At 59.2% G+C, this 26614-nt stretch overlaps 1 protein-coding gene across 1 annotated transcript in view; it reads left to right on the forward strand.

Annotated features, from left to right (window-relative positions):
* Positions 1 to 26614, forward strand: part of LOC147662679 (antigen peptide transporter 2-like) — a 205450-nt gene that overhangs the window by 103078 nt on the left and 75758 nt on the right. Inside the window, exon 5 of the mRNA XM_086950986.1 lies at positions 16106 to 16311. Within this exon, the coding sequence (XP_086807112.1) occupies positions 16106 to 16311 (206 nt within the window). The remainder of the gene's footprint in view (positions 1 to 16105; positions 16312 to 26614) is intronic.

Raw genomic sequence — 26614 nt, forward strand, 5'->3', positions numbered from 1 at the left:
AATATAAATCACTGTAGCATCAAATAGCACATAAAGCACACAACCAGTAATCACTGGTAACCGGTAAGTACCACCTACGCAATCCTAACCACCTTAGGAACAGGTCACGCAGGGAACTAGGACCTCACTAGCACCACCTGTACTAGGAAGAAAAACCACCTAAGTATCACAATACCTGTAGGGGTATAAGCACTTAACACATGATGCATGAACATACATTCAGTGGTGTAGGAGAAAACACATGACGCCTAAACACATTCAGAGGTGCAGATAACACATGATGCATAAAATACATTCAGCGGTGTAAGCGCAAGGCACATGATGCATAAAAACATTCAGCGGTGTAGAGCAGGGCACATAATGCATAAAAACACATTCAGAGGTGCAGAAAAAGAACAATTGCGCCAAACTCACATAAGTCACCACCTGTGACTGTCCCTAGGCCAACTGGCCTTGTGGGGGCTAGGACGCCCTGTGTCCCAATGTCAGGGGGCCTAAACGTAGCAGCTGCCCACAAAGTGCTGGGCAGCTGTGTAGCAATTGATGGGGCCAACGTTGGAGCCTCGCAGGCTCCGGGCTTCAAGAACCAATGGGGCGCTGTGAACCTCTCTGGCTCCTAAACAAATAAAATGCCCCCTGAGCCCTCGGGGGCTCTACACACAAAATGGCCCCCACCGTTGGAGTCCCCCTCCTGGGGACTCGAAGTAACTTGGGGCACCTAGAGCCTCTTCGGGCTCTGAATAATTGTGGCAGGGTAGCGGCCCTCAGGTGGAGCCTTGCAGGGCTCAAAGCAAACAATGCCCCCATGAGCCTCTCTGGGCCCGTCACTACCGTTGGAGTCCCTTCTGAGACTCGAAATTAAGAAATGGCCCCAGAGCCCTCGTGGCTCTAACCACAGAATGCCCCAGGTCGTGGGAGCCTCTCGGGCTCGTAAATCAATTAGGCCGCCTGGAGCACTCGTGGACTCAATCAAGAATACCCCCAAGAGCCCTGCAGGCTCTAAGAACAAATGCCTCGGGGTCTCTGGACAACGAAGGGACTCACCCAGGGCTCTGCAGGTTCCTCTGGCTCTGCTCCCGTCGGGCGGGGAACTCCTCTCTTTCGTGCTCCGCCCGGGGCACACGTCCAGTCTCCTTGGCAGGCTCCTCGGCGGGACACCCCGGGGCTCTCTCTCTCCCTCGGGAGCCCCGGAGGAGACGGCCGCTTCCTGCTTCTTGCTGCGGGGGCGGGACTTCCACCCCTTCTTCCTGGGGCCGCGCTGCGATTGGCCGGCCAGCGAGGTGCTTCCGGGTCGCCGTGGGCAGAGCGGCGGCCCGAGGGAAGCTCGGCTTGTAGTGGCAATCCGGGGGTAATTTTAACTATACAGCGAGGTGGGCTCTCGCTATGGGGGCCACCAAAAAATAGCGGCAATGTCCCTGGCGAGGTGGGCACTCGCCAGGGGCTTCAACAATCGGCAAAATAGACGGGCAAATGCCGGGTTGGCACCGGCTGAAGCCCACAGAGCGCTCCCAAGCGCCGAAGACGGCACAGCACTTCCAGGCGCTTTGAGGACAATAAAGCAGCACCCCCAAGCGCTATAACCGCAATTACAGCACTTCCTGCTGAATGTGAAAACCAAGCGCTTCCAGGCGCTTAGGGGGAAATACAGCGCTCCCAAGCGCTATGAGCAGGAATAAACTCCCGCAAAGTCCTTCTAGGCAGGCAGGGGGGGCAAGGCTGGGCCCAGAGCCAGCTCACTGGGTCTCCAGGCAGGGAGACAGTCCAAGTGGCGGTCCTCTGGCCCAGCAACAGCAGCAGCCCCCTCAGGCAGGATCCTGGAAGAGAACAACATCTGTGGGGACACAGCCCCATTTTTATACACCACATTCCTTTGTCTAAGGGTGCAGGGTGGGGGAGAAACCAGTCGCAGCTGGTTTTGGAGCACTCTTGATGGCTCAACCACCCATTTCATTCACTGGCAGGGCTAGGGTCATCAGTCGCACCACAGGGGGCGGAGCCAGCATTGTCTGGGGAAAACCCAGCCTCATTCAGGACACAGGTACACTCCTCCCCAGCCATCAGCATGCTAATCTCCTACTCACCACCGGGCAGACCCATCCAGCCTTCCTGGAGCCAGGCTCACCAGCCAGCTCCAGCCAATCACACGCCAAGCATATTTTACACTAATATGCCAACTCCTAGAAGTGGCATTTGTACACAAGACACACTCATGCCACATACATCATTGCGAAGCATTCACTCTCACGAGTTTGCACATATCAAATTCGAACCTGTACACCCCACGCATCAGGAACTACCAGGGACACAGACATTCCCCATGCATTCCTATGGGAGGGCAGGCCTATCTCATCACATGCACTCAGAGTGCGCACGCACTTCCCACTGGGACACAGTGAAAGTGCGCAGAACCCAAAAATCACCATCACCAGGTCACCATTACAAGCAAAAAGTCTAGGGGTGAACCTGCCAGATGGGCCAAGTCCAACAGGTGGTAAAGCACTCGCAAACGGGAAGTGGTCCGCATGGGACCCCTTCCCCTTTGTGAACGGGTGCGCAAAATTTTTTAAGGGCATGGACCACTGCCTGCCCTTAAAAAATGAAACTGAAAAGTTTAATTTTATTTTTTAAATGCATCCCGTTTTCCTTTCCGGAAAACGGGCTGCATTTTTAAAAAAAACTGCTTTATTTACAAGCAGTCTCAGACATGGAGGTTTGCTGAGCCCAGCAGGCCACCATCTCTGGGAGTGCCAGCCATTCCCAATGGGATCGCAAATTGCAACAGTCATATTAATATGCATGAGGCATGCAATTTGCGACCCCATTGGAAATCGCAAACAATGTCTCACACATTGTTGTGCATTTCAATTAGCAAGTCGCAAATTGCGAGTCGCAAAAACGACACAATTTGCAACTTGCTAATTGGCGGGTCGTAAATCTGGCCCCTAGTGTTTAAACCACTTTGGGGCCATAGTTGGTAATCCCGGGCCAATGGAAGTGCTGCCCTTTTCAGGTTCCTCTTTCAGTCAGGAAGTGCTGTTTTCTTCTCTATTGTTTTCTCAGGAGCAAGGAGTCCAATTTAAGCCACTTAAATCTGATCAGGTTGTCATACTGCCTGCGTATTTTCACCTGTGTATTCTCTATTGTTCTTACCTTCCTGTGTCTGTGCTAGCGAAAGGTTGCCGTTTGCAGATATGACATGGTGCTTCTGGCAAAGGAGCTTATGTCTGGCCGAATCCCACTCCTGTGCATCACACCCCTCCCCCTGCCCTCCTTGGGACATCGCACCCCCTCACCCTGCCCTCCTTGGGGCATCGCACCCCCTCCCCCTGCCCTCCTTGGGGCATTCTACCCCTCCCCCCTGCCTTCTTTGGGGCATCACACCCCCTCCCCCTGCCCTCCTTGGGGCATCGCACCCCCTGCCCTCCTTGGGCCATCGCAGCCCCTCCCCCATGCCCTCCTTGGGTCATTCTACCCCACCCCCGGCCCTCTTTGGGGCATCACACCCCCTCCCCCCTGCCCTCCTTGAGGCATTCTACCCCTCCCCCTGCCCTCTTTGGGGCATTACACCCCCTCCCCCCTGCCCTCCTTGGGGCATCGCACCCCCTCCCCCCTGCCCTCCTTGGGTCATTCTACCCCTCCCCCTGCCCTCTTTGGGGCATCACAACCCCTCCCCCTGCCCTCCTTGGGGCATGGAACCCCTTCCCCCCATGCCCTCCTTGGGGCATCACACCCCCTCCCCCCTGCCCTCCTTGGGGCATTGTACCCCTCCCCCTGCCCTCTTTGGGGTATCACACCCCCTCCCTCCTGCCCTCCTTGGGGCATCGCACCCCCTCCTCTCTGCCCTCCTTGGGGCATCTCACCCCCTCCCCCCTGCTCTCCTTGGGGCATCGCACCCCCTCCCCCCTGCCCTCCTTGGGGCATGGCACCCCCTCCCCCCTGCCCTCCTTGCGGAATCACACCCCCTCCCCCCTGCCCTCCTTGGGGCATGGCACCCCCTCCCCCCCTGCCCTCTTTGGGGCATCACACCCCCTCCCCCTGCCCTCCTTGGGGCATTCTACCCCTCCCCTGCCCTCTTTGGGGCATCACACCCCCTCCCCCCTGCCCTCCTTGGGGCATCGCACCCCCTCCCTCCTGCCCTCCTTGGGGCATGGCACCCCCTCCACCTGCCCTCCTTGGGGCATCGCACCCCCCCCCTGCCCTCCTTGGGGCATGGCACCCCCTGCCCTCTTTGGGGCATCACACCCCCTACCCCCTGCCCTCCTTGGGTCATTCTACCCCTCCCCCTGCCCTCTTTGGGGCATCACACCCCCTCCCCCTGCCCTCTTTGGGGCATCACACCCCCTCCCCCCTGCCCTCCTTGGGGCATGGCACCCCCTCCCCCCTCCCCTCCTTGGGGAATCACCCCCCTCCCCCTACCCTCCTTGGGGCATGGCACCCCCTCCCCCTGCCCTCTTTGGGGCATCACACCTCTCCCCCCTGCCCTCCTTGGGGCATTCTACCCCTCCCCCTGCCCTCTTTGGGGCATCTCACCCCCTCCCCCTGCCCTCCTTGGGGCATTCTACCCCTCCCCTGCCCTCTTTGGGGCATCACACCCCCCCCCTGCCCTCCTTCGGGCATCACTCCCCCTCCCCCCTGCCAAAAATGGGGCATCACACCCCCTCCCCCCTGCCCTCCTTGGGGCATTGCACCCCTCCCCCCTGCCCTCCTTGGGGAATCACACCCCCTCCCCCCTGCCCTCCTTGGGTCATGGCACCCCCTCCCCCCTGCCCTCTTTGGGGCATCACACCCCCTCAGACCCTGCCCTCATTGGGGCATTCTACCCCTCCCCCTGCCCTCTTTGGGGCATCACACCCCCTCCCCCCTGCCCTCCTTGGGGCATCGCACCCCCTCCCCCCTGCCCTCCTTGGGTCATTCTACCCCTCCCCCCTGCCCTCGTTGGGGCATCACACCCCCTCCCCTGCCCTCTTTGGGGCATCACACCCCCTCCCCCTGCCCTCCTTGGGGCATGGCACCCCCTCCCCCCTGCCCTCCTTGGGGCATGGTAACCCCCTCCCCCTGCCCTCCTTGGGTCATTCTACCCCTCCCCCTGCCCTCTTTGGGCTATCACACCCCCTCCCCCTGCCCTCTTTGGGGCATCACACCCCCTCCCCCCTGCCCTCCTTGGGGCATGTCACCCCCTCCCCCCTGTCCTCTTTGGGGAATCACACCCCCTCCCCCTGCCCTCCTTGGGGCATGGCACCCCTGCCTTCTTTGGGGCATCACACCCCCTCCCCCCTGCCCTCTTTGGGGCATGGCACCCCCTCCCCCCTGCCTTCTTTGGGGCATCACACCCCCTCCCCCTGCCCTCTTTGGGGCATCGCCCCCCTCCCCCCTGCCCTCTTTGGGGCATCACACCTCCACCCCCTGCCCTCCTTGGGGCATGGCACCCCCCCTGCCCTCCTTGGGGCATGGCAACCCCTCCCCCCTGCCCTCTATGGGGCATCACACCCCCTCCCCCCTGCTCTCCTTGGGGCATTCTACCCCTCCCCCTGCCCTCTTTGGGGCATCACACCCCCTCCCCCCTGCCCTCCTTGGGTAATTCTACCCCTCCCCCCTGCCCTCTTTGGGGCATCACACCCCCTCCCCCCTGCCCTCCTTTGGGCATGGCACCCCCTCCCCCCTGCCCTCCTTGCGGAATCACACCCCCTCCCCCCTGCCCTCTTTGGGGCATCACACCCCTCCCCCTGCCCTCCTTGGGGCATTCTACCCCTCCCCTGCCCTCTTTGGGGCATCACACCCCCTCCCCCTGCCCTCCTTGGGGCATGGCACCCCCTCCCCCCTGCCCTCTTTGGGGCATCACACCCCCTCCCCCTGCCCTCCTTGGGTAATTCTACCCCTCCCCCCTGCCCTCTTTGGGGCATCACACCCCCTCCCCCCTGCCCTCCTTGGGTAATTCTACCCCTCCCTCCTGCCCTCCTTGGGGCATGGCACCCCCTTCCCCCTGCCCTCCTTGGGGCATTGCACCCCCTCCCCCTGCCCTCCTTGGGGCATGGCACCCCCTCCCCCCTGCCCTCTTTGGGGCATCACACCCCCTCCCCCTGCCCTCCTTGGGTAATTCTACCCCTCCCCCCTGCCCTCTTTGGGGCATCACACCCCCTCCCCCCTGCCCTCCTTGGGTAATTCTACCCCTCCCCCCTGCCCTCCTTGGGGCATCACACCCCTCCCCTCTGCCCTCCTTGGGGCATGGCACCCCCTCCCCCCTGCCCTCCTTGGGGAATCACCCCCCTCCCCCTACCCTCCTTGGGGCATGGCACCCCCTCCCCCCTGCCCTCTTTGGGGCATCACACCCCCTCCCCCCTGCCCTCCTTGGGGCATTTTACCCCTCCCCTGCCCTCTTTGGGGCATCACACCCCCTCCCCCTGCCCTCCTTGGGGCATTCTACCCCTCCCCTGCCCTCTTTGGGGCATCACACCCCCTCCTCCTGCCCTCCTTGGGGCATCACTCCCCCTCCCCCCTGCCCTCTTTGGGGCATCACACCCCCTCCCCCCTGCCCTCCTTGGGGCATGGCACCCCTCCCCCCTGCCCTCCTTGGGGAATCACACCCCCTCCCCCCTGCCCTCCTGGGGTCATGGCACCCCTCCCCCCTGCCCTCTTTGGGGCATCACACCCCCTCAGACCCTGCCCTCATTGGGGCATTCTACCCCTCCCCCTGCCCTCTTTGGGGCATCACACCCCCTCCCCCCTGCCCTCCTTGGGGCATCGCACCCCCTCCCCCCTGCCCTCCTTGGGTCATTCTACCCCTCCCCCCTGCCCTCGTTGGGGCATCACACCCCCTCCCCCTGCCCTCTTTGGGGCATCACCCCCCCCTCCCCCTGCCCTCCTTGGGGCATGGCACCCCCTCCCCCCCTGCCCTCCTTGGGGCATGGCAACCCCCTCCCCCTGCCCTCCTTGGGTCATTCTACCCCTCCCCCTGCCCTCTTTGGGCTATCACACCCCCTCCCCCTGCCCTCTTTGGGGCATCACACCCCCTCCCCCTGCCCTCCTTGGAGCATGTCACCCCCTCCCCCCCCTGTCCTCCTTGGGGAATCACACCCCCTCCCCCTGCCCTCCTTGGGGCATGGCACCCTCTCCCCCCTGCCTTCTTTGGGGCATCACACCCCCTCCCCCTGCCCTCTTTGGGGCATCATACCCCCTCCCCCCTGCCCTCCTTGGGGCATGGCACCCCTCCCCCTGCCCTCCTTGGGGAATCACACCCCCTCCCCCTGCCCTCCTTGGGGCATGGCACCCCCTCCCCCTGCCCTCTTTGGGGCATCACACCTCCTCCCCCCTGCCCTCCTTGGGTCATTCTACCCCTCCCCCTGCCCTCTTTGGGGCATCGCCCCCCTCCCCCTGCCCTCTTTGGGGCATCACACCTCCTCCCCCCTGCCCTCCTTGGGGCATGGCACCCCCTCCCCCTGCCCTCCTTGGGGCATGGCACCCCCTCCCCCTGCCCTTTATGGGGCATCACACCCCCTCCCCCTGCCCTCCTTGGGGCATTCTACCCCTCCCCCTGCCCTCTTTGGGGCATCACACCCCCTCCCCCTGCCCTCCTTGGGGAATTCTACCCCTCCCCCTGCCCTCTTTGGGGTATCACACCCCCTCCCCCCTGCCCTCCTTGGGGCATCACACCCCCTCCCCCCTGCCCTCTTTGGGGCATCACACTCCCTCCCCCCTGCCCTCCTTGGGGCATGGCACCCCTCCCCCTGCCCTCCTTGGGGAATCACACCCCCTCCCCCCTGCCCTCCTTGGGGCATGGCACCCCCTCCCCCCTGCCCTCTTTGGGGCATCACACCCCCTCCCCCCTGCCCTCCTTGGGTGTCCCTACCCCTGCCCCTGCCCTCTTTGGGGCATCACCCCCCTCCCCCTGCCCTCTTTGGGGCATCACACCTCCTCCCCCCTGCCCTCCTTGGGGCATGACACCCCCTCCCCCTGCCCTCCTTGGGGAATCACCCCCCCTCCCCCCTGCCCTCCTTGGGGCATGGCACCCCCTCCCCCTGCCCTCTATGGGGCATCACACCCCCTCCCCCCTGCCCTCCTTGGGGCATTCTACCCCTCCCCATGTCCTCTTTGGGGCATCACACCCCCTCCCCCTGCCCTCCTTGGGGCATTCTACCCCTCCCCCTGCCCTCTTTGGGGCATCACACCCCCTCCCCCTGCCCTCCTTGGGGCATCACACCCCCTCACCCTGCCCTCTTTGGGGCATCACACCCCCCTGCCCTCCTTGGGGCATGGCACCCCCTCCCCCCTGCCCTCTTTGGAGCATCACACCCCCTCCCCCCTGCCCTCCTTGGGGCATGGCACCCCCTCCCCCTGCCCTCCTTGGGGCATGGCACCCCCTCCCCCTTGCCCTCCTTGGGGAATCACACCCCGTCCCCCCTGCCCTCCTTGAGGCATCACACCCCCTCCCCCCTGCCCTCCTTGGGGCATGGCACCCCTCCCCCTGCCCTCCTTGGGGCATGGCACCCTCTCCCCCCTGCCTTCTTTGGGGCATCACACCCCCTCCCCCTGCCCTCTTTGGGGCATCATACCCCCTCCCCCCTGCCCTCCTTGGGGCATGGCACCCCTCCCCCTGCCCTCCTTGGGGAATCACACCCCCTCCCCCTGCCCTCCTTGGGGCATGGCACCCCCTCCCCCTGCCCTCTTTGGGGCATCACACCTCCTCCCCCCTGCCCTCCTTGGGTCATTCTACCCCTCCCCCTGCCCTCTTTGGGGCATCGCCCCCCTCCCCCTGCCCTCTTTGGGGCATCACACCTCCTCCCCCCTGCCCTCCTTGGGGCATGGCACCCCCTCCCCCTGCCCTCCTTGGGGCATGGCACCCCCTCCCCCTGCCCTTTATGGGGCATCACACCCCCTCCCCCTGCCCTCCTTGGGGCATTCTACCCCTCCCCCTGCCCTCTTTGGGGCATCACACCCCCTCCCCCTGCCCTCCTTGGGGAATTCTACCCCTCCCCCTGCCCTCTTTGGGGTATCACACCCCCTCCCCCCTGCCCTCCTTGGGGCATCACACCCCCTCCCCCCTGCCCTCTTTGGGGCATCACACTCCCTCCCCCCTGCCCTCCTTGGGGCATGGCACCCCTCCCCCTGCCCTCCTTGGGGAATCACACCCCCTCCCCCCTGCCCTCCTTGGGGCATGGCACCCCCTCCCCCCTGCCCTCTTTGGGGCATCACACCCCCTCCCCCCTGCCCTCCTTGGGTGTCCCTACCCCTGCCCCTGCCCTCTTTGGGGCATCACCCCCCTCCCCCTGCCCTCTTTGGGGCATCACACCTCCTCCCCCCTGCCCTCCTTGGGGCATGACACCCCCTCCCCCTGCCCTCCTTGGGGAATCACCCCCCCTCCCCCCTGCCCTCCTTGGGGCATGGCACCCCCTCCCCCTGCCCTCTATGGGGCATCACACCCCCTCCCCCCTGCCCTCCTTGGGGCATTCTACCCCTCCCCATGTCCTCTTTGGGGCATCACACCCCCTCCCCCTGCCCTCCTTGGGGCATTCTACCCCTCCCCCTGCCCTCTTTGGGGCATCACACCCCCTCCCCCTGCCCTCCTTGGGGCATCACACCCCCTCACCCTGCCCTCTTTGGGGCATCACACCCCCCTGCCCTCCTTGGGGCATGGCACCCCCTCCCCCCTGCCCTCTTTGGAGCATCACACCCCCTCCCCCCTGCCCTCCTTGGGGCATGGCACCCCCTCCCCCTGCCCTCCTTGGGGCATGGCACCCCCTCCCCCTTGCCCTCCTTGGGGAATCACACCCCGTCCCCCCTGCCCTCCTTGAGGCATCACACCCCCTCCCCCCTGCCCTCCTTGGGGCATGGCACCCCTCCCCCTGCCCTCCTTGGGGCATGGCACCCCCTCCCCCCTGCCCTCTTTGGGGCATCACACCCCCTCCCCCCTGCCCTCCTTGGGTAATTCTACCCCTCCCCCCTGCCCTCCTTGGGGCATCACACCCCTCCCCTCTGCCCTCCTTGGGGCATGGCACCCCCTCCCCCCTGCCCTCCTTGGGGAATCACCCCCCTCCCCCTACCCTCCTTGGGGCATGGCACCCCCTCCCCCCTGCCCTCTTTGGGGCATCACACCCCCTCCCCCCTGCCCTCCTTGGGGCATTTTACCCCTCCCCTGCCCTCTTTGGGGCATCACACCCCCTCCCCCTGCCCTCCTTGGGGCATTCTACCCCTCCCCTGCCCTCTTTGGGGCATCACACCCCCTCCTCCTGCCCTCCTTGGGGCATCACTCCCCCTCCCCCCTGCCCTCTTTGGGGCATCACACCCCCTCCCCCCTGCCCTCCTTGGGGCATGGCACCCCTCCCCCCTGCCCTCCTTGGGGAATCACACCCCCTCCCCCCTGCCCTCCTGGGGTCATGGCACCCCTCCCCCCTGCCCTCTTTGGGGCATCACACCCCCTCAGACCCTGCCCTCATTGGGGCATTCTACCCCTCCCCCTGCCCTCTTTGGGGCATCACACCCCCTCCCCCCTGCCCTCCTTGGGGCATCGCACCCCCTCCCCCCTGCCCTCCTTGGGTCATTCTACCCCTCCCCCCTGCCCTCGTTGGGGCATCACACCCCCTCCCCCTGCCCTCTTTGGGGCATCACCCCCCCCTCCCCCTGCCCTCCTTGGGGCATGGCACCCCCTCCCCCCCTGCCCTCCTTGGGGCATGGCAACCCCCTCCCCCTGCCCTCCTTGGGTCATTCTACCCCTCCCCCTGCCCTCTTTGGGCTATCACACCCCCTCCCCCTGCCCTCTTTGGGGCATCACACCCCCTCCCCCTGCCCTCCTTGGAGCATGTCACCCCCTCCCCCCCTGTCCTCCTTGGGGAATCACACCCCCTCCCCCTGCCCTCCTTGGGGCATGGCACCCTCTCCCCCCTGCCTTCTTTGGGGCATCACACCCCCTCCCCCTGCCCTCTTTGGGGCATCATACCCCCTCCCCCCTGCCCTCCTTGGGGCATGGCACCCCTCCCCCTGCCCTCCTTGGGGAATCACACCCCCTCCCCCTGCCCTCCTTGGGGCATGGCACCCCCTCCCCCTGCCCTCTTTGGGGCATCACACCTCCTCCCCCCTGCCCTCCTTGGGTCATTCTACCCCTCCCCCTGCCCTCTTTGGGGCATCGCCCCCCTCCCCCTGCCCTCTTTGGGGCATCACACCTCCTCCCCCCTGCCCTCCTTGGGGCATGGCACCCCCTCCCCCTGCCCTCCTTGGGGCATGGCACCCCCTCCCCCTGCCCTTTATGGGGCATCACACCCCCTCCCCCTGCCCTCCTTGGGGCATTCTACCCCTCCCCCTGCCCTCTTTGGGGCATCACACCCCCTCCCCCTGCCCTCCTTGGGGAATTCTACCCCTCCCCCTGCCCTCTTTGGGGTATCACACCCCCTCCCCCCTGCCCTCCTTGGGGCATCACACCCCCTCCCCCCTGCCCTCTTTGGGGCATCACACTCCCTCCCCCCTGCCCTCCTTGGGGCATGGCACCCCTCCCCCTGCCCTCCTTGGGGAATCACACCCCCTCCCCCCTGCCCTCCTTGGGGCATGGCACCCCCTCCCCCCTGCCCTCTTTGGGGCATCACACCCCCTCCCCCCTGCCCTCCTTGGGTGTCCCTACCCCTGCCCCTGCCCTCTTTGGGGCATCACCCCCCTCCCCCTGCCCTCTTTGGGGCATCACACCTCCTCCCCCCTGCCCTCCTTGGGGCATGACACCCCCTCCCCCTGCCCTCCTTGGGGAATCACCCCCCCTCCCCCCTGCCCTCCTTGGGGCATGGCACCCCCTCCCCCTGCCCTCTATGGGGCATCACACCCCCTCCCCCCTGCCCTCCTTGGGGCATTCTACCCCTCCCCATGTCCTCTTTGGGGCATCACACCCCCTCCCCCTGCCCTCCTTGGGGCATTCTACCCCTCCCCCTGCCCTCTTTGGGGCATCACACCCCCTCCCCCTGCCCTCCTTGGGGCATCACACCCCCTCACCCTGCCCTCTTTGGGGCATCACACCCCCCTGCCCTCCTTGGGGCATGGCACCCCCTCCCCCCTGCCCTCTTTGGAGCATCACACCCCCTCCCCCCTGCCCTCCTTGGGGCATGGCACCCCCTCCCCCTGCCCTCCTTGGGGCATGGCACCCCCTCCCCCTTGCCCTCCTTGGGGAATCACACCCCGTCCCCCCTGCCCTCCTTGAGGCATCACACCCCCTCCCCCCTGCCCTCCTTGGGGCATGGCACCCCTCCCCCTGCCCTCCTTGGGGCATGGCACCCCCTCCCCCCTGCCCTCTTTGGGGCATCACACCCCCTCCCCCCTGCCCTCCTTGGGGCATCACAGCCCCCCCCTGCCCTCTTTGGAGCATCACACCCCCTCCCCCCTGGCCTCCTTGGGGCATCGCACCCCCTCCCTCCTGCCCTCCTTGGGGCATGGCACCCCCTCCCCCCTGCCCTCCTTGGGGCATGGCACCCCCTCCCCCCTGCCCTCTTAGGGGCATCACCCCCCCTCCCCCCTGCCCTCCTTGGGGCATCACACCCCCTCCCCCCTGCCCTCCTTGGGGCATCACACCCCCTCCCCCCTGCCCTCCTTGGGGTATCACACCCCCTCCCCCCTGCCCTCCTTGGGGCATCACACCCCCTCCCCCCTGCCCTCTTTGACGCATCACACTCCCTCCCCCCTGCCCTCCTTGGGGCATGGCACCCCTCCCCCTGCCCTCCTTGGGGAATCACACCCCCTCCCCCCTGCCCTCCTTGGGGCATGGCACCCCCTCCCCCCTGCCCTCTTTGGGGCATCACACCCCCTCCCCCCTGCCCTCCTTAGGTGTCCCTACCCCTGCCCCTGCCCTCTTTGGGGCATCACCCCCCTCCCCCCTGCCCTCTTTGGGGCATCACACCTCCTCCCCCCTGCCCTCCTTGGGGCATGGCACCCCCTCCCCCTGCCCTCCTTGGGGAATCACCCCCCTCCCCCCTGCCCTCCTTGGGGCATGGCACCCCCTCCCCCTGCCCTCTATGGGGCATCACACCCCCTCCCCCCTGCCCTCCTTGGGGCATTCTACCCCTCCCCATGTCCTCTTTGGGGCATCACACCCCCTCCCCCTGCCCTCCTTGGGGCATTCTACCCCTCCCCCTGCCCTCTTTGGGGCATCACACCCCCTCCCCCCTGCCCTCCTTGGGGCATCACACCCCCTCCCCCTGCCCTCTTTGGGGCATCACACCCCCCTGCCCTCCTTGGGGCATGGCACCCCCTCCCCCCTGCCCTCTTTGGAGCATCACACCCCCTCCCCCCTGCCCTCCTTGGGGCATGGCACCCCCTCCCCCTGCCCTCCTTGGGGCATGGCACCCCCTCCCCCTTGCCCTCCTTGGGGAATCACACCCCCTCCCCCCTGCCCTCCTTGAGGCATCACACCCCCTCCCCCCTGCCCTCCTTGGGGCATGGCACCCCCTCCCCCTGCCCTCCTTGGGGCATGGCACCCCCTCCCCCTTGCCCTCCTTGGGGAATCACACCCCCTCCCCCCTGGCCTCCTTGGGGCATGGCACCCCCTCCCCCTGCCCTCCTTGGGGCATGGCACCCCCTCCCCCTTGCCCTCCTTGGGGAATCACACCCCCTCCCCCTTGCCCTCCTTGGGGAATCACACCCCCTCCCCCTTGCCCTCCTTGGGGAATCGCACCCCCTCCCCCTTGCCCTCCTTGGGGAATCACACCCCCTCCCCCTTGCCCTCCTTGGGGAATCACACCCCCTCCCCCCTGGCCTCCTTGGGGCATCGCACCCCCTCCCTCCTGCCCTCCTTGGGGCATGGCACCCCCTCCCCCCTGCCCTCCTTGGGGCATGGCACCCCCTCCCCCTGCCCTCCTTGGGGTATGGCACCCCCTCCCCCCTGCCCTCCTTGGGGCATGGCACCCCCTCCCCCCTGCCCTCCTTGGGGTATCACACCCCCTCCCCCCTGCCCTCCTTGGGGCATGGCACCCCCTCCCCCCTGCCCTCCTTGGGGCATCACACCCCCTCCCCCCTGCCCTCCTTGGGGCATCACACCCCCTCCCCCCTGCCCTCCTTGGGGTATCACACCCCCTCCCCCCTGCCCTCCTTGGGGCATCACACCCCCTCCCCCCTGCCTTCTTTGGGGCATCACACTCCCTCCCCCCTGCCCTCCTTGGGGCATGGCACCCCTCCCCCTGCCCTCCTTGGGGAATCACACCCCCTCCCCCCTGCCCTCCTTGGGGCATGGCACCCCCTCCCCCCTGCCCTCTTTGGGGCATCACACCCCCTCCCCCCTGCCCTCCTTGGGTGTCCCTACCCCTGCCCCTGCCCTCTTTGGGGCATCACCCCCCTCCCCCCTGCCCTCTTTGGGGCATCACACCTCCTCCCCCTGCCCTCCTTGGGGCATGTCACCCCCTCCCCCTGCCCTCCTTGGGGAATCACCCCCCTCCCCCCTGCCCTCCTTGGGGCATGGCACCCCCTCCCCCTGCCCTCTATGGGGCATCACACCCCCTCCCCCCTGCCCTTCTACCCCTCCCCATGTCCTCTTTGGGGCATCACACCCCCTCCCCCTGCCCTCCTTGGGGCATTCTACCCCTCCCCCTGCCCTCTTTGGGGCATCACACCCCCTCCCCCCTGCCCTCCTTGGGGCATCACACCCCCTCCCCCTGCCCTCTTTGGGGCATCACACCCCCCTGCCCTCCTTGGGGCATGGCGCCCCCTCCCCCCTGCCCTCTTTGGAGCATCACACCCCCTCCCCCCTGCCCTCCTTGGGGCATGGCACCCCCTCCCCCTGCCCTCCTTGGGGCATGGCACCCCCTCCCCCTTGCCCTCCTTGGGGAATCACACCCCCTCCCCCCTGCCCTCCTTGAGGCATCACACCCCCTCCCCCCTGCCCTCCTTGGGGCATGGCACCCCCTCCCCCTGCCCTCCTTGGGGCATGGCACCCCCTCCCCCTTGCCCTCCTTGGGGAATCACACCCCCTCCCCCCTGGCCTCCTTGGGGCATGGCACCCCCTCCCCCTGCCCTCCTTGGGGCATGGCACCCCCTCCCCCTTGCCCTCCTTGGGGAATCACACCCCCTCCCCCTTGCCCTCCTTGGGGAATCACACCCCCTCCCCCTTGCCCTCCTTGGGGAATCACACCCCCTCCCCCCTGGCCTCCTTGGGGCATCGCACCCCCTGCCCCTTGCCCTCCTTGGGGAATCACACCCCCTCCCCCTTGCCCTCCTTGGGGAATCACACCCCCTCCCCCCTGGCCTCCTTGGGGCATCGCACCCCCTCCCTCCTGCCCTCCTTGGGGCATGGCACCCCCTGCCCTCCTTGGGGCATGGCACCCCCTCCCCCCTGCCCTCCTTGGGGTATGGCACCCCCTCCCCCCTGCCCTCCTTGGGGCATGGCACCCCCTCCCCCCTGCCCTCCTTGGGGTATCACACCCCCATCCACCGGACATTTCTCCTCTTCTCCACTGGACATAACACTATCCATCGATAGGACATCACATCCTCCCCTTCATTGGACATCACGCCATATTACATATCAGCCTCTCTGTTCTCTCAACTTTTAACCTACATATTGTTCTAAAAATGATCCCTATGTATCTTCTGATCCTTCCCTGACAGCCTCTGTGGGACCCAGGACTTGGTGGCGAGATCCCTGGAGACCTCAACCAGAGCATGACGATTCCCTGACAGACCACCCTTCCTCCCAGTAACTCTCTAATCTCTCTCTGTGCAATATCCACTGAACCCCCCCCCCCCCACACTCTCATGGTGAACTCTTGATCTTGGCCTCTCCACTCTGTTCCATTTCCTCTCCAAAGCTTGTCTATCCTCTGTCTCATGGCAAACACGTTGCCTCCGCCGCACTGCTATTTTATTTTATTTACGAGGTTTAAAGCACAACCTTCCCCCGAGAGGCCCTCCACTACCTCATGCTCATCTCCTCAGGACACAAATGTTCTCCTTTCCAGGATTCTCCATGCAACCACCGTGGAAACGGGATCAAGCTCCGACACCGCTCGTGCCAGGAGTGGGCTCTGTGAGGTGTGGAGCAAAGGGCGGTCTATTGATACAAGTCCCCAGATATTCCAGATGTGGAGGGAAGATTACCGATGAGTGTTGTCCAAGTGCTAACCTGTGCTCTTTCTCTTTCTTTGGTCTTGCGCAGGAGAGATCACCTCGCGCCTCTCTGCAGACACCGCCCGCATGAGCCGCTCCATTGCTGCCAACGTCAACATCTTCCTGCGCAGCCTGGTGAAGGTGGTTGCCACATACGTCTTCATGCTCAACATCTCCTTGCAGCTTACGCTTCTTACATTCGTGGACACATTGGTCATAGCGGGATTGCAGACCGTCTACAACCGCTACTATGAGGTACCCGTGTGCTCATGTGAGCTCCAATGCAAACTGCCATCTTCTGCCATGTTTGTGTGAGTCCACTGCAGGCTGATGTCTTCTTCCATTTATGAATGAGTTCCTGTGTGGTCTGTAGTCTTTCTCCATGTTTGCGTGGTCCCATGCACCAGCTCGTTGTAAGATTTGGAGTCATCAGGAGGGACAGGTGGACTGGGTACAGGTTGGGATCAGTGTCTCCTTGAGGGTCCACGTCATATGAGTCCCAGGCGTCATCATGTGGGGGTGTATCCTGTGTAGGCCCCCTCCCTCTGTGTTTCCCTGTGTCTGATTGTGGAGACCCCTGAGGTGTATATGAGAGGGTGCCAAGTGGTGAATCAGACAGGTATGGAGAACGCCGTGGTTTGGGTGGCGATGGAGAGGGTGGTAGTGGCTCAATATCCGGCATCGGGCTGGTGGCCTTCTCTGAATTCTTTCTTTATTTCTTTGGAATGGGAGCGTCGAGTCCTTCCTCGAATACTCCTAAGAAAAGTATCGACCAGGATTAGAGAATCCTGCAGATTTCCCATCCAACCACCCTTGACCTGCAATCAAACTAGCAGTGACTGAGCTGCAAAGAGTGACACTATGTCAGATTTGTCACAAAGTCTTTCAGCCCAAGCTTATGTTACTGGATGATATCGTAAAAGCCGCCACTGCGCGGAGGGTATTCGGTAGATGGATGCTAGTTGAGAGACCAATGGGTCATTTCTCAACTATGGTGCTGAGAGCCTCGCACATAAGTCCTCATGGGTTCAGGTGGACGAAAAGCTGGCAACGTTGGAAGGTCTGGTTCCTAGGGCTCGATTAAAGGGTGGAAAAAACTGACACAAACTGTTTAAAATGTTATGCAGCCAATCGTCATGAGCTGCTAACGCTGATTATTACTGAGGTTATTCCTCATTTTCCATGGGCCCAAGCCAGTGCAGACTTTGACTCCCTCCTGATGGCGCGGTACATCTTGGTAATCATGGACGATTAGTCCAAGTACTTTCAATAAGAGGTTGTAACCTCCACATCAGCGGATTAATCAATTCCAAAATTGGAGAAAATGTTGATTATGAATGAAGTAAATCATGAGTTAAGAATTGGGAACTGACCCCCATTTAGAAATCAAGATATGTTCAAGTGTCTTGTCTCCTCGAGAATAGCCCATGGTGACCCCGGGCGACTCGAGCTGATGGGCGCTCCATGAAGACCTCACCAAGGCTTCGGGTTGTTCGTACAGATGGAAACAATGTTGAGTTGGCCATGTATGTGTTCCTGAAGGAGTATCCGTTTCCCCTTATGTAGAGAGAGACCCTCTACTTGTGGCAGTGGTGGGCACACTCACCCAGTTTCCCATGTATAACATGGTTCTGAATGGCTGTATCTAATGACGCATGGTTAGGGATAACAGGCTGGCCTGTGACCTCACTTGGTTCTCTGGAGTAGGCCACCCAATGAAGTAGGGTGAGTGATGTGTCTTTTCCCACCCTTGGACCCCCTCATGCTCTAGCGGCCTGCCTCACATGTTCCTCCATGTTCGGGCACGCTTCTTTGGTGACTGGAGGGAAACTTAGGGTGAGAAAAGTCTCATGGGGTGATAGGTCTTTCATAGTCACAACCATCAAACTCTGGAATAGCCTTCCATCCCAAATTAAGACCATCACTTCATTATTAACATTTCAGAAGCAGATAAAAACGTGGCTCTTCAATCAATACATTTGCCTTTTACTGTCAGTGTATCCATAGCGCCGAGACACCTACGGATATTTGTGCACTCAATAAATCTCTTAAAATAAAAAATTCAATAAGAAGACATCCCTATTCATGGGCACTCCACAGGCTTCCAGTTATGCACCCCACAGTCATGTGGTACCCCGGCCCTCTTTATGTCTGATAGGATAACGCAGTCATCTGCCAACATCTTTTAGGGGAAAGACGCCCGGTATTTACCGAAACATGTGGATTTTGATGCTGTAAACACGAAAATCCACTTGTTACTCTCCAAAACTCACGAATGGGTGGTATGCATCACACCCGATCGATTCTGATTCAGTGGAGTTGGGTTTTATCAGGTGCAATACATATGACACCTGCTACAGAGGCGCTCCTGTCGGGGCACGTGACTGTCTAGCTGGAGGCGGTGCTTACAAGGAACTGAGAAAGCCCTCCCAGTGATTGGCTCCGGCATCCTGAGTGCAGAGGAGTGAGCCCAATCCTGAAGTCAAGCGAGAGCCCCCTTGGGTTCAGTTGGGCTGAGTGAGGGCTCTGGGGCTTGGAAGCATTGCTGGGCCTCTGCATGCACCGTCCACTGCACATGCTTCATTTGGCGGCTCCTAGTGGTGTTACAGGACAGGGCTCATGGAGAGGCGTCGTCTCCCAGGGGGCAGCCCGCACCCTGTGCAGACTGTCCAGGAGGGATGCCCCCCGCACCGGTGGTGTGGTCAAGTGTGCAAGCACTGAGTGCCTTGTCCAGAAGTGGGCAGTGCTTGATGTCAGGGCAGTCAGCCTCAACTCTCTGTATTTGTACTAGGAACACAATGAGACAGACAGGGAGCCGTGTTTCTAGGGAGGGGCAGTACAGCAGCAGCATTCAGGTGAGATTGCACATAAACTGCCGTGCTGCGTTAGTTTGGAAAGCACAGAGATGCGACATACCTACAAGAATATGTCGCATCTCTGTGCTTCCCCCGGCACTGGCACACAGATGCCATGCGCCGTCGCAGGCACCCATGCACTATGGTGCAAGGGTGCCTGAGCCATGGGGAGATTGCTTTTGTGCAGGAAGGGACACCTTCTTGCACAAAAACAATCACAAAAGGCTTTTTCCTCTTTCAATGTGTGCTGTAGAATGCGGCACGCAATGAAAGAGGAAAAAACGAGGAGAAATGAAAACATTTCTCCTCTTGCGCCTCCCTACGCCACCTCTAGGGTGGCGTAGCATTCACACGCATCTCTAGATTTACGATTCCTCATAAATCTGGAAATGTGTCTCGTTCCATGGGTGTTGCGTGGGAACACCCACAGCAACACCCATGGAACGCCCCTTCAACGCACAGTGCTGCGTGTGAAGGGGCCATATTTACAAGGAGAGGAAAAGTCACACAGGGTGGCTTTTCCTCTTCTTGTCAATATGGAAAAGCCCCTTGCGCCACCAGTACGTCACGAAAAGTGACACAGTGGTGGCGCCGGGGGCTTGTAAATCTGCCCCCATATTTATTAGGACAGGGCTGCAGTTCATGCAACACATAATGCACAACTTCAAACCCAGCCTCACTAATACAAAGTACAAAGCGTAATGTAAATCAAACAAAGAGTCTCGGCGTCCCAACAAACTCAACTCACACATACCCAAGTCATCCTTTTCCTCCCTTCTGTCCCAGTCATTCCTTGCAGTTGCGTAGCTAGACCCTGTGCTGCCCAGGGCAGTCCCTCTGTTTGCTGCCCGCCACTGCCGCATGCAAGGGGGCTGCCCATTCCTGAGACGGCCGCAGACCAGAGCGGGGGGAGGCCGCCGCCCCAAAACGTATTCCGCCCGGGGTCAACCGCCCCCCCCTTGCTATGCCACTGATTATTTGCCACAAGAACCGCATTTACCTCTCACAGTTAATCTTAGCCAGCTGAAAGTCCCAGAATTTCTACTCAAGTCACCTGTGTCCCCCCGTGACACACGAGACCCCCAAACTACTGCCTCCTCTTCAGCCTGCCAACTGCACCTGTCCTAAAGTGACCACAGAGCCAATAGCTGCAAATAAAACAAATTGTCCTTTACCTCTTGTCTAACACCTCAGCAACCCCTAACACAGGAAGTGGTCATCTTCAGGATGTAGTGACTACAGGGGTAAGTATCCCATTGACTACTACTCTTCACTCCCCTTAAACACCCCTGCATTGAGTATTTAGGGGACCCCCTGATACCAGGAAATCAGATTTGCCTACTGGGAACTGCAGAAGAAAAAGGAAGGATTGAAGAGAGCGAAAACTGAAGACCTGCACCAAAAATTGGTGCAAAACCCAGCCAGGCTGATGCACTTTGACCATCGCTGGGACTGACTTCACAATGAGCTGGACATCCTCCCCAAAACCCCTGGAGGACTGCCCAGCACCTCAACAGTCAGGAAAAATCTCCCTTGGAGCAGACGAGCTGCTCCCCTGCTTCTGCAGGCACAGCAAGGCATCTGCTGGTCCACCATGTTGCTAGCCATCGGGCTCACAAAAGGAGCAGAGTGACAGGAGGTCACATCCGTCTCCTTGCCAAGTTTGGAGATGCCTGGGCCCCCAGACACCGCCCTACACCAATATATCAGGTAGCGGAGCAACTGCAGCAACCAAGACTTGTTGGTGGTCCAGTCCGGACTCCAACAGCACAAAGCAAGGCCTACCGTCGAGGTACGTCAAGATTCCCCAGGCCAGCACAGAGATATTTCCCATCACCAAGACACCGGTGAGCCGCTGACCGACTGCGACCCGATGCCTCAAAGCACCCTGCACCCACGCCCCTCAGCTCGAGTCCGACAGAGGCGACAGTGGCAAAGTGGGTCTTGAGATTCTCAAGAGTGGATCCCACCTTTGGGTTTGGCCAGACTGGTCTCCCAGGCCTGCTGCCTCATTCTGCTGGGACCAAGTACCGTGAGAGTCTTCAAACATCACGACCCAATGGATAAAGCCCCACTGTACACAAGCCCCCCAGCCCGAGTTCGAGCAGTGTCCCTGTGTTCCCAAAACCCTCAACACTTAAGCACCCTTGTGGGTTTTACCGGCTGACCCCCAACCCCTGCTTGCAGCCTCTTTTGATAGGAACCATCAGTCCTGCCAAGTATCACGCATGGGGTGTGACACTAACGCATTTCAGTGTGGTACTCCGCATTACCGCACTGAAATGTCTCACTGTCTGTCAGCCTGACGTCATCGCGGGGGATGTCACTTCCTACTACTGGAGCGCGGGGAGTTTAGAGAGCTTAGCTAAAAAAGGCGGCCGGGCTGGCTAGTAAGTTTATGGCCGGAGGGTGGGCTGCCTATAATCATGGCCGGAGGGAGCGCAGGATAATTCGGAACATTTTGCCGCTAGCAATTTCATGTCTCGCATACCTCCTATACGGCACCCTGGCAGCTTGGCCAGTGTTTAGTCAGTGTTTCGTCTTAACACTATACACTCCCTTCACTGTTTTCGCGAAAGTTCCCCGACCCCCGGTGAAACTTTTTTACCGCGCTTTTGCCACCTCAGGAGTATTACCAGGCTTGCTTCATCCTTACATCCACTAATAACGTGGTCGCGCCGCCGCAGCGCTACAAATCACGGCCGGAGCGAAGTACAGTAATGATGGCACCCGGCTGTGACCCTCGCAGCGCTTCCTGCAGCAGCTCGCACAGGCCTGGGTCGCCTTGTGCTATCAGCTGCTGCTGATAGCACCCCCCTCCCGTTGAATTCAATAGCTAACGGCGGCCGAAGACTAAACGGCCCCGCCCGGGACTCACAGGTGTCAGGACAGTACAATGGGCTTGACCCGGCATTCACTGGATGCAGACCTGGGGGCCAACTAATTACCACGGCCCACGGTGGTTCAGGCCTGGCTGAGCCTGCCTGCCTTCAGCCAGCTGTCTAGACCAGAGACAGCGGCCTGGACGGCTTTCACTGGAGTGGAGGCTGGACTGGGGGGCAACTTGAATTGCCACGGCCCGCGGTGGCTAAAGCCTGCCTTCAGCCAGCTCTGAGCTGAAGACCAGGGTTGCAATTACAGAGCATGCAGAGCCAGCATTGTTTAAACCAGGGGCGTAGGAGACACTAAAATTCTGGGGGGGACAGGGACAACCTTGTTGACTTTCCAGTTACCCTATACAAATCACCACCCGTTAAACAAATACAATCGCCAAAATGTTAAAAAAACATGTAAATGAATCTTGCATCTTCATGCACCAAGCAAACAAAGGCCGCTGACTTAGGGTGGGGACGTCGTGTTTGTAAGTGCATTATGGTTTGAAAAGCACCTGCTGCTGCATTCCTGGTCTCCAGCGAATTTCAGGCAACAATAAAAATGTGAAGATAACTTCGGTGATTAATGTTCTTTATTGAGAGAGATCGGAGGTTTGTAGTGGAAGTTTTGATTCATGGTACGGTAGCCACAGTGGGGTAAAATGCCTGTTGCAAAGAATGTCTACCATGCAGATCACAAAATGCATATCATGTAAATAGGTCAGTGAGTTACTGCTTTTGTCTTAGAGATTCTTTTGGTATTTGCAGTTTATACGTTAAAATTCTAACATTGAACAGTGAGCTATTAACGGTCATCAAAGAGCTGCATGAAAACTGCAAGGTATAGATCATTAGAAGGTTATGATTTTCCCCAGTCTTTCTTTATCCTAATGTTGGAAAATGGGTTCATTAGAATACAAATCAATACTGATTATTAGTGAGAACCCCCCAACCATTGTGTTGTGTTTTAAGTTTGTGCTTCTCTAGTGTTGCAAAGCCACCCTGTGCCCTGGGCACTACCCAACCTTCTGCTGACTGGAACTGGTGGTACCTGACTCTGACCGACCCTGGCCTCTGCCTGAACAGGCACAGGGCCAGTGCTATTCCGAAAGAGACACTTAAAAATACAGTGAAAACACATACGTACACTAGGGTGCACTATGGGTTAGGGTACCCCTATGATTGGCATGACCTCTCCTATAAGGCCCTAGTACATAATAGGGCAGAGGGATTAGAACTACCTTTAAGTCCCTAGAATATAATAGGGCATGGCAGTTTAGAGGCCAACATCCCTTTCTGTGCTTGCATGTGTGCACTGCTGGAGACTGAGGTCAGTTTAAAATCAGCCCTGTGTTGCAGGACTGCTGGGGAACTTAAAAATTGATCAACTACAACGTTGGGGCAAAATTAAGTTAAGTGGAAAAATGTTTTCCACTTAACTATGGCTGTATCATATTTGCCACATAATACATCATCTGCTGCATAATCTAACGATTTCACCCAAAACTATTTTGTAGCTCAAATGGATCAATAATTACTAAAAGAAATGTGACTTATGTTTCTGTGATCTGTAGGGCCCTTTGCAATGGTTGACTGGTCACCTTTCCCACTACTGCATTTGTATGTTACACAGGTACTAATGAGGCAAAAGCTTTGCAGAGGCCATTAGTATGTATAAATATATCAAAATAATAAAGTATCATAAAATGTACCGCATTATGCTGCAGCCTTTTTATTGTTGCATAATTTAGTCAACACTGCGACATAATGTTGGTCTCCATTGCTGCATAACTCCAGTGACCCAAAAGCAGGCTGCACATGTTAAAAGTGTTTGTGCATGAAGCAGAGACCAAGAAGTTTGCAAACTTAAGGGCCGATTACGATGGCAGACGGACTTCAGTCTGTCCGCCATCGAATCGGGGAATGGGACCACTGGCCTTCAAGGTGGCGGCCCCACGATAGGCATTACGGTGCGACTGGCACCACGGCATTCTAAATGCTTATCTTTTACATTGCAGCAGGTGCTGCTGGCTGCATCATCCGCTGCAATGTAAAAAAGGGACATGTTACAGATATCACTGCACTACTTGGCAGGCACAATGTGGTACTACAAAAATGGGAGTCTAGAGGGAAAGACAAACAGAACTAGGACGCCCTCCACTCTGAAAACTAATCAACAACACCAGTCCTAGTTCTTATGGCAATATTCTTTTACTGGACTGTAAACATCCATGGTCGAAATTCGTTATCCAAGGGATCTCTTTAGTCTCAAGATAATCCTAAAATGTTTCAATCTACTGCCTCTTTAAAACAACAACCTCTCTGATCTATACAAACAGGACAGCACAAACAAAAATGTGTGAAAAGCGAGATGGCACCTCACGGGCGCACCACCAATGGGGCCCCTGGTTGGTACTCACCAGGATGGCCCTGTTCTCATCATCGGTGCCATCAAGCTAAAACAAAAGCGTGTCTCGAACCCAAAAATAAAAAGACAGTGGATGGTGCAGTGGACACAACTTATATGTGACACAACTGACAACATGTAACATTTAACATATAAGGCACTGCGCAACTGGGACAATAAACATTACTTTCGTTCCTTTCTTTGTTGCAAAACAGTGAACACACATATACTAAAAAAGGAGAGAGTAAATACTACCTATCGATTCACTCTCTACTTACAGCCGACATGTTTCATTGCCTTGGTTTCTATCAGGCAATTTCTTCAGGGCAATTCACTTTAAATGCCACTGCAAGAGACACTTAATCTTGAGTGCCTGCATGCAGTTTTGCCTCTCATACCAGTCATGAAGATATGATAAAATCGGAATCCAGCTCCCTTAGGTGAGCTTGGTCCTTACTCCCCGTTCGAGAAAGTTACGGTGTCAGAGTAGCGGTCGGCGTCCTCTCAACCCTCGAGCCAATGTGGTGCCTGTCACATGGTGCAGTGATATGTCAAAGATGGGGGGAAAGGGGCCTGCTACGGGCGACCAATGTCCCTTTCCGCCAGCTTTTCCATGGCGGGTGAACCCCATGGATAGGTTGGCAGGTAAGGACATCGTAATTCCTAGTGCGGTGCCTGATAGGCACCACCATCATTGTAGGAATTACGAGCCCCTCCTCCGCTGCACTGGCGGGCTCAAGGAGCCCGTCAGGTGTGTGGCGGTTGGTCTTTCTGACCACCAGGGAACCACCCGCCATTGTAATATGGCGGGCGGTGATGCAGTCACCGATGGAGGTGGGACCGCCACCGAGGTGGCGGCCTCACCGCCATTATAATAACCCCCTAAGTTTGTTGTGCATGCAAATCCTACATTCCCAACCCCTGTTAAGTTGCACAACTACTGCTGGAAAAGGCCAATGGAGGTACCAATGGGTGAGGTGGACTGGCCTCAAGGATCTTGTGACCTCACTGACAGAGTCACTGTCGCTCTAGGGTGTGCTTCTTCGTATTCCTTGCTCACAAGACCGGAGGTGAACCTCAGTATGGATTGTGGTGGACAGGCCTTCAAGGTTAACTCACCCTTGCCACAGTTAGGGTCCACCTGCGGGTGCTAAGACACCAGGGCTTCTCAGATATATTGGGCCTTCTAAGGTGTAGCATCGGAATGAGCTCTGTCAGGAGTGTGGTCTGGTCATGAAGGTTGAACATGGTTCCCCAGTTCCAAATTCAGCAGCTCTGGCCAGAGTGCCATATCCTCTCCCACACTGAACACCATACTGCGCCCCTGAGAGAAACTCGCACTGCCTTCAGCTACAACTCAGTTGTGCTGCGACTAAATTCAAATTATGCACTAGACAACAGTAAAATGCTGCCCGAAAAAAATGAATAACACCCTAGAAAAAGCAAACACTCATAGGGAATGCAAGAAGAAGCAAAGCATGTGAACTGTAATCAATAACAACATGGTTACCTTAACGGTTTTAAACTCGTTATTCAGAAAGCAGTAAGTAATTTTGCCTGAAAAGTTCAGGACATGGCTACAGGACTAGGAAGGGACCTGTTTCAATGTCCATTGCTAATATCGTTTCAAAATGTAAGAAGTTTGGTTTAAAAAAATACCACATCCCCTAACACAGAGCCACATTTTATAAGCTAAAATAATTAAAACAGTTGAAAACAATCATTTTAAACGTTTCCACGCCACCCATCAACCAGGTATTGCAGTCCCTTTAGGAATGGTGCACTTCCCCGCCCTGGGAAAACAATGTTGTTCAAAGACAGTAGCTTTCAATGGCAAACTCTGTAAAGAGACGCTAATGTGTGTGGGTGTAAATAACAATCTGGCCTGTCTGCTGACTGTATTGCTTTATTTAGGTATTTCATTATTTTCTCTACGTCCTGAGGTTTTTATTTTGAATAGAAAATGGTCAGAAAATGTGGATATTTCCAGCCAAAATGTTCCACCTTTTTTGAATCCATTTCACAGGGGAACAAATAAAGAAAAGGAGAGGCAAGAGAAATGAAAAGAGCTGTCTCTTGAAATCAGCATGTAAGGAGGAGCGAGAAAGAGACAGAAAGAGATGGTGGAATAAAGAGAGAGAGGGGAGGAGGGGAGGAGGGCAGCAGGCAGAGCAAGAGACATGGACACTGTCCTTGCCTTCTCTGGGCATGACGGAAAAGAGACAAGAGTTTTTATTTCTTCTCTGCCCTTCCCAGGACGCTGAGCCTTACTGCAGCATAACAAAAGGAAGAGGGCGGGTGGCCTCTTTGACTCCAGGCAGGTCAAGTGCAGGGCCATTAGGTAGCGCTTTCACCCACTAATGGCCCTGCGATTTACAGAAGGGAGAGGGGAAATTCTTTTGTCCCCTCGTCCCCCCCACCCT

This window comes from Lissotriton vulgaris, unplaced genomic scaffold (assembly GCF_964263255.1).
Source record: "Lissotriton vulgaris unplaced genomic scaffold, aLisVul1.2 SCAFFOLD_2358, whole genome shotgun sequence".
Classification (NCBI taxonomy): Eukaryota; Metazoa; Chordata; class Amphibia; order Caudata; family Salamandridae; genus Lissotriton; species Lissotriton vulgaris.